The following is an 8603-nucleotide window of genomic DNA, read 5'->3' on the forward strand; positions in this document are numbered from 1 at the left end:
CTCTGATATACCAGCGCCGCTTGGTCAAACTGGATGCCGAATACCTGAGATACTTCGACACTGAGAAGGTGAATCTGATTGGTTAAAGTCACGTTTGTAGTGTCAAACTCTTTGTGGCATGTAAAAAGACCTGCTGTTCTTCAGTGCTGAACGAATGCATCTCACCGCACGTGTCCTTTAACATCCACTGCTGATGGGACGATTAAACGCCTCTGTGTGTGTGTGTGTGTGTGTGTGTGTGTGCAGGACGTCTATTCGAAGAGGATCATCCCTACAGTGTCCATCACCGGCGTGGTCAACGTTGGCGAGCAGAAGTTTGAAGTGGTGACGCACAATCGCACTTTCTTGTTCCGAGCCGAGAGCGATTGTGAGTGTACAGACTGTGTGTGTGTGAGTGTGTGTGTGTGTGTGTGTATGTGTGTGTGTGTGTGTGTGTGTGTGTGTGTGTGTGTGGCGCTGTGAGTGTGTGTGTGTGTGTGTGTGTGTGTGTGTGTGTGTGTGTGTGTGTGTGTGTGTGTGTGTGTGTGTGTGTGTGTGTGTGTGTGTGTGTGTGTGTGTGTGTGTGTGTGTGTGTGTGTGTGTGTGTGTGTGTGTGTGTGTGTGTGTGTGTGTGTGTGTGTGTGTGTGTGTGTGTGTGTGTGTGTGTGTGTGTGTGTGTGTGTATGTGTGTGTGTGTGTGTTGTTTAAAGCAGGTGATTAAGTGTGTTTGCGAAAGAGAGTGATGGTGAAGAATAAACAAATAAAATATTGAATTTTATTAAATTTTTATTTTTAAATAATGGTAAAATATAAGTTATAAATAATATAATAATACTAACAATATTTAATGTATAAGTGTTTATTTTGTTTGTTTTTATTTTTAATTATTATGATTAATTTATTTTATTTTTTTATTTAAAATGTTTATTATAAAATGATTATATAATATTATATATATAATATATATATATATATATATATATATATATGATATATAATGATATATATATGTAAAAGACTGTGTCAATTAGCAAATGAAAATACCAGAGATGGCTTAAAGAACTCAGATAAACTATACATTGTCGCAGTTGTGTTTATTGTCTTTGTTTTATCATTCAAAATGTTTATATGTTCCGTTTACTCAGTTACAGCTATAACAGCCATGCCTTTGTCCATATAAGGGATTTCCTGGAGGGTCATGAGTTCTCTACTTCTGTGGCTGGATATGTGGATTTTCTGTGTGAGGGCGCCCTCTGGCGTCCAGTATGAATGAAACAGACATCATGTGTTTATAGTGCTAATGGCCAATCCATCATATTTTGGGGAATTTTTATTTATTTATTCTATTTTTAATAAGAACCGTTTAGGCACCGGAACCGTTTTAAAAGTATCGATTTGGCACCGGTATCGAAAAAACCCCCAAACGATACCCAACCCTATGCATATTAGATACATGTTCTTAAATCTGACAGTAATATTCACAGTTAATCAAACATTCAACTAGACCGTTTCAACAGTGCAGTCACAGGACTTAAACATATTACACGTGCAAAAAAATAAACGCAGTCGCTTTGATACAGTATGCAGGACATGCACTGAATTAATGAGAATCAAAGGATGAAATGACTGATGTGTGTGTGTGTGTGTGTCAGTGGAGCGGAGCGAGTGGGTGACGGTGTTGAAGAGCTGTGTCGGGGTGTCCCACGCACGCACCAGTCTGGACATGACCTTTAACCCCTGCGTGAGCTACGAGATGAAGGGTTACCTGGAGCTGCGCGGCCTGCGCTCCAAACTCTACACGGTGGTGTGTGCGGATAAAGTCTTCCTCTACAAAAACACCGAGGTAAACCCTCAATCTGTCTGTTTTTAGAAATAACACTTAACTCTAGTCGCACTACTGACTTTAAAATAGACTTCAGCAGCATAAACAGCTGAGCTTAAAAATGCTTTTGTTGCACAGTAATGAGTTATTATAGCAACAGAATGCTGCATCATTTGCTCATGAATTCATTTCAGTGAATCAGCTCATTTAGACAACAAGTGAACAAGTGGAAAAAAAAATGTTTTTATTAATTTTTATTTCAGTTTTTGTTATTTCAGCACAACAAGTTAAACTAAATGACAATTGGAAATGTTGCCTTGGCTGAAATAAGATATTTTTTTATTTAATATCAGTTAACAATTATTGCATTTCAAGTTTTAGTTAATTATAATAACCCCGAAGTTCAAATAAAATGATTAATTGATTCATTTCATGATCACATTTATGCCTGCACATCGTTTTTACATATTTTGCTGTCTTTCATACAAAAACATTATATAAATTAGGGTTTAATTATGACTTTTAATTGCTTGACATGATTGGACTGTTATAAATTTGCATTACTTGCATATGTTTGTGTGTGTTAAAGATGAGAGCTGTTACTTTTGTCTGATTGTATTGATCAGTGTTATATTACATAATTTTAAAACTGCATTTGAGTTTGTGTATACATTATAGATTAGGAATGTTAGTAAAAAATGATAAACATAGTAATTTATAGGATTGTGCTTGTGTGTGTGTGTGTGTGTGTGTGTGTGTGTGTGTGTGTGTGTGTAGGATTATCGTCTGGGAATCGGCATCACCTCGATCGATATGAATGTTGGTAATGTGAAGGAAGTGGATCGGAGAGCGTTTGATCTGACCACAGCGTACCGCATATTCAGGTGAGACTTTCACTCGCTCATTCATTTGTTCATTCACATTCATGCATTCATCACTGCTCAGCTTCCTGTTCAAGATTTCTCTCCGTCCATCATGCATTCATTCATTCATTTTTCTGTTGATCTTTTTTTCTGCTCTCTTCATCTATTTTATTCAAGTCACTGTGAGTCTGTTCATCCGGTCAGCTGAAATAACTCTGTGTGTGTGAGAGAATATATGCATGTGATACAGTGACTGTGTGTGTGTGTGTGTGTGTGTGTGTGTGTTCTGGCTCCGTCTCTCACATCTGTTGTGGTTTTGTATATTTATACTTGTTTGCTGAGTGTTTTCGTCCTCTGTGCTGCTCAGTGAATCTGAAGAAACTTATTCACATTCCACCAGAATAAAACAAAAAAAACTTGCATATAAAAAATAAGTATTAGATGTAACAAAAAAAAACCTACAATTAGAAGTGAATTCAAATGAATATAAGTTTCTAAAATGACTAAAACTAAACCTGAAATAATTTTTTTTTTTTAAATTAAAATTAAATTGGAGTAAAAAAACATAACAAAAATTACTAAAACTTAATTACAATTAAACAATTCAATTGAACTCAAAATATAAAAATAAAAGTTTATTTAAAATATCAATTAATTCTAGAGTTTCTTAAAAAGTTTTAATTCACTATAAATTAAGGACTTAAAAAGTCTTAAATCAGAGCAGAAAGTCTTAAGTTCATAAAGTCAAGGCATTAAATGTTTCATGTACTGTAAAAAAGTATTTCTGTCTTGTTTTCCAGTACAAATATCTAAACATCCTTAAATCAAGATACATTTACTAGAGATGCAAAATGATATGAAATCTTGCTTTCTGAGAAATGTATAATTAAAACAAGAACAAATATCTGCCAATGGAGTCAGAAAAATAATCTTATTTTCCCTTTGAATAGATATCTTTCCTGACCGCATTGGAAGAAATTTGTTCTTGTTTTAATCATAAACTCACTACATTTAGTTAAATTTCTTTGTGGCCCCTTCCATTTATTCCTTCCATTTTCTTTACTTGGTCTTAAAAAGGTTTTAAAGGTGACATATCATGAAAATCTGACTTTTCCAGATCTTAAGTGCTATAATCAGGTCCCTGGTGCATCTACCAACCAAAGAAACGTGAAAAAGATTAACCCCGTAACTTTGTTTTGGTAAGCCTTTTTCTGCAAGTGTCTGAGAAAGAGAACTTAGTTTAGTACTCGCATGCTGTGACAGCCGCTTTTATGTGTGTGTGCTTCGGATGTGCGCTCTCAGAAAACCCTATATCAGAAGTTCAAACTCATATGGTTTAAAACGCATGATTTCAGCGCGATAAACATGATAATCAGAACCAAAACAGATGTTTTTAGCAGGTGAGAGCTGTAATAGCGCAGCTCTATTCTGGAAAAGGGGGCGGGGAGCAGCAGCTCATTTGCATTTAAAGAGACAGGCATGAAAAACAGCGTGTTTCTGCTTCCACTCAAAATAGGCATTTTCAAAATGTTATAATAAATTATCTGTGGAGTATTTTGAGCTGAAACTTCACATTCTGGGGACACCAGCGACTTATATTACATATTGTAAAAAGGGGCATAATATGTCTCCTTTAAAAAGTCTGCGTGTCTGTAGTTTTGTAGCGGATACGGACCAGCTGAAGGGTCAGTGGGTGGAGGCCATGCGCAACTCTGTCGCAGAGGCCTTGTCCAATTATGAAGTTGCTGAGCGCATCTGGATGGAGCCGTCCAATCAGATGTGTGCCGACTGCAGCGCTGCCAAACCTGAGTGGGCCGCCATCAACCTGGCCGTGGTTTTCTGCAAGCGATGCGCAGGTAACGACCAATCATGAGGAAAGCTGCTTTACAAGCTTTTGTGAAATAACATGCGCCAACCATCTTCCATTTTAACTTGTAATAAGAAGCGCATAGGTAACACTTTCCATTTGTTAACATGAACTAACAATGAAAAATACTTTGAAAGCATTCAAGCTCAGCTCATATTAACCTAAATTATTAAGCATTATTAAAACCCAGTGTTTTATTTGTTAATATAAATGAATGGACCTAAGCTAACATGAACTAACAATGAACAGTTGAACTTTTATTAATTACCAGTAACAAAGATTACTAAATACTGTAACAAATGTATTGCTCATATTTAGTTAATATTAGTTCATGCATTAATAATGTTAACTAATGAACCTTATTGCAAAGTGTTACCTGCGCATATCAACAAAACAGAAGCTTTAAGGGCTTCCTGTGGTTTTACATCAAAATAAACGTTTGTTTGAAAATGAAGAAATTAAGACCATAAATATTAGTAATTACTGTACAGTAGCGTGAAATAAATTATTATTATTATTATAATTATTTAAATACTCAATTTATTTATTACATTAAAATATTACAATTAATTTCTTATTTATTTATTTTTGCTGCTATATTATTATTATTATTATTATTGTTGTTATTTAATGAAATACTTGTAATTAAATACAACATTTTTATTGCATTGAAATATTACAATTACTATTTCTTATTTGCTTTATTTAGTAATTTTTTATATTTTTAATTAGTAGTAGTAGTAATAATTTATTTTTTTTGCAAAAAAAATAATTTTTGCATAAATATATATAATTATATAATTATTGCTATTATTACTAAGTATATTATTATTAAATGCAGCCTTACAAATAAGCATAGCAACCCTGGATTTTTAAAATCATTTTAAATTGCAATCGCAATTTTTATCATAAAATTGCAATTAATTTCCCCCCACCAAATTGTGCAGCCCTATTTCTGCAGCTGTCTGGTTGTGTTTGTCTGTGACAGGAGAGCATCGCGGTCTCGGTCAGAGCATATCTAAAGTACGCAGTCTCAAAATGGACAAGAAGGTCTGGACTGATGATCTCATCCAGGTGTGTTTTGTGTTTATGTGATTTTTTTTCTTCTTCTGTTGTTCTTGACGTCCTTGCACTCCTCTTCATCAGTCCTATCCTTGTGTCCCAGCTGTTCCTTGCTCTAGGAAACGAACGAGCCAATCAGTTTTGGGCGGCAAACGTCCCTCCCAGCGAGGCCTTGACCCTGAACAGCAGCAGCGAGGAGCGACGCCGCTTCATCACGGCAAAATACCGCGAGGGGAAATACCGCCGATATCACCCGCTGTTCGGAAACCAGAGAGAACTCAATAACGTAAGTGTCAGTGTGATCACAAAACAACTAGTGTGCGTGAGTCCAGCACGTGTATAAACTGTAGTTGGGTTAAATTGTTTGTGAATGAACTCAAAGCTGTGAAGGACAGACTTACAGTCCGTTCAATGGGTTTGTACGGGCAAAAACATTCCTTTTTCATGCACTGGTCAATTTTGAGATTTTGGTCTATTTTATTTTATTTTATTTTTTAACATGTTGTTTCAGACTAGTGGAGAGAAAACATCCAAAATACACTTTTAAGTGTTTATTTTATTGCACTTTATCTATTTGCATATGTAGATTTCAATTAAAATACATATCTTTAAAAGTTTTTTCTCCACTCCAGCAGCACTTACATACACCAAAACTTACAGTTTTATTCCTCTCTATATTCTGAAGGTTTTTACTGCAGGGTTTGTTCATATATCATTCACACTCATTTATATAACATTTTATTCCTAAAAACATGGTGAAAATGCATATTTTTAAAGGCGGTGAGTTTGTTTCTCCACTTCAGCAGCACTTACACACACCAAAACTTAGGGTTTTATTCCCATCTATATTCTGAAGGGTTTTACTGAAGGGTTTGTTGATATATCATTCACCTGGTTTTATTATTGCACTTTATCTATTTACATCTATAGGTTTAAATTGTATATCTTTAAATATTTAAATATATTTTGTCAAAATGAGTTTTTTCTCCACTTCAGCAGCACTTACAAACACCAAAACTTAGGGTTTTATTCCTCTCTATATTCTGAAGGGTTTTACTGAAGGGTTTGTTGATATATCATTCACCTGGTTTTATTATTGCACTTTATCTATTTACATCTATAGGTTTAAATTGCATATCTTTAAATATTTAAATATATTTTCTCAAAATGAGTTTTTTCTCCACTTCAGCAGCACTTACAAACACCAAAACTTAGGGTTTTATTCCCATCTATATTCTGAAGGGTTTTACTGAAGGGTTTGTTGATATATCATTCACCTGGTTTTATTATTGCACTTTATCTATTTACATTTCAATATCGTGATAATACCGTATACCGTGACAAAAGCATTAGCAACTAATCGCAACATGAAAATGTGATACCGGCATATCCCTAGATGTGAACTATAAATACTGGCATTAGTTGATGAAGTCGGTCTTTGGAGTTTGGATGATTTATTAGTAATGTGGGGAGTTTTCAGTCTGTGATCTTTTACTCAGATCTTGTTTATTGTTCTTTTAGTTTGTTTAATGTGTGTGTGTGTCTGTGTGTGTGAGTGTGTGTGTGTGTGTGTGTGTGTGTGTGAGAGAGAGTGTGTGTGTGTGTGAAGTTCTGATGAGATGATTCATTTGTATGAACACACACACACTCACACACACACAGGAAGCTTTCACTGCAGTCCACCAAAACAACACAAAACCAATCACAGCATGATGTGATCTGCTTCCTAAAACACACACACACACACGCTCACGAGCTCCCAGGATTCCTCTGTGCTGTTTCAGTGGGAAGAGGAGAAATGGACAGACAAAGAGTCCATTCACTCACATAGAGAGAGAGAGAGCGAGACGGGCTAATGACAGACAGACAGATGCAGCAGATAGAATCCTCTGATGTGAGATCTTTAACAGCATTATGATGTATCGTACAGGCCACCATGAGTGACCTCTGACCTTTCCCATAGTTCTGCATCACTGGTTTTTCTGCAGGACTCAGATTGTATATTGGACATCAACCTGCGACCAATACCGTATCAGAATTATTTGATCAAAAAGAGTTTTCTCTTCACTTTAAAAGCTGATGTATTCATATTTTATAATCTTGTTTTGGTCTTAAAAGAAACCGGAATATCTTTCTTCTGTTTTGAATCATTCCTGCATCAGATTGCTAAAGGAATCAGACTGAAGGAGAGAGAGACAGTTTCAGGTTTGCTGATCAGACTGTGACTAAGCTCCGCCCCCAGCTCCTAGTGCAGTTATTTATCTGACCCCGCCCACTCACCTATAGGCTCCGCCCACACTGCCCCTCTCTGCTCTCATTCGCTCCTCATTCTCTCATTCTGTCATTCGGTCGGCTGTGATTCACATCAGTGTGTGTTTGTGCAGCTCTGCACTGCGCTTATACATTTCACACACACACACACACACACAGAGGGGTTGAGGGGTGACCTTTGAACTTTCAACCTCGTGCCAATCAGCTGGGTGAGTTGTTGCAGTATTTTCTGTCATTGTTGTTTAAAATGTGTTGGGTTTTCTCAAGTGTGATAGAGTGCTTGTGTGTGTTCTGAGTAGTGCTGGGCGGTATGACCAAAAATTTATATCACGGTATTTTTCAAAATTATACCGGTTTCACGGTACAAGACGGTATTTTTTTTCATGCATGACCGGGTGCTTTTTAAGTCTGTGTTGTAAGAGTGTTTTAAGTGTGCATATGATTTAAATGTGTTTTTTAAGTGTTGGGGGGGGATATTAGTATTACTGGAAAACACACATCATATTAGACACACATGTGCTGTGCTGTGTGTGTGTGTGTGTGTGTGTGCTGCAAGACTAAGGAATGCTAAGACAGACCCACCCAACAATATACAGAGCGAGAGAATGAGCAGGAGACCATGATTGTGTGTCTCTCTTTACATTCTTTGTGAAGCAGCAGTTTTACTTTCCTCAATGGACAGCTTTGTGTGACACACACACACACAGACACACACACACACACACACACAGACACACAC

At 36.2% G+C, this 8603-nt stretch overlaps 1 protein-coding gene across 1 annotated transcript in view; it reads left to right on the forward strand.

Moving 5' to 3' along the window:
- The first annotated feature begins 6 nt into the window (after window positions 1–6).
- LOC107685017 (arf-GAP with Rho-GAP domain, ANK repeat and PH domain-containing protein 1-like) overlaps window positions 7–8603 on the forward strand; it is a 31517-nt gene continuing 22920 nt past the window's right edge. Inside the window, exons 1-7 of the mRNA XM_016481437.1 lie at window positions 7–68; window positions 247–367; window positions 1632–1822; window positions 2579–2685; window positions 4321–4520; window positions 5520–5605; window positions 5697–5879. Of these exons, the coding sequence (XP_016336923.1) occupies window positions 1703–1822; window positions 2579–2685; window positions 4321–4520; window positions 5520–5605; window positions 5697–5879 (696 nt within the window). The 5' untranslated portion in view covers window positions 7–68; window positions 247–367; window positions 1632–1702. The remainder of the gene's footprint in view (window positions 69–246; window positions 368–1631; window positions 1823–2578; window positions 2686–4320; window positions 4521–5519; window positions 5606–5696; window positions 5880–8603) is intronic.

Source organism: Sinocyclocheilus anshuiensis, unplaced genomic scaffold, assembly GCF_001515605.1.
Source record: "Sinocyclocheilus anshuiensis isolate Anshui unplaced genomic scaffold, SAMN03320099.WGS_v1.1 scaffold341, whole genome shotgun sequence".
NCBI classification, from domain to species: Eukaryota; Metazoa; Chordata; class Actinopteri; order Cypriniformes; family Cyprinidae; genus Sinocyclocheilus; species Sinocyclocheilus anshuiensis.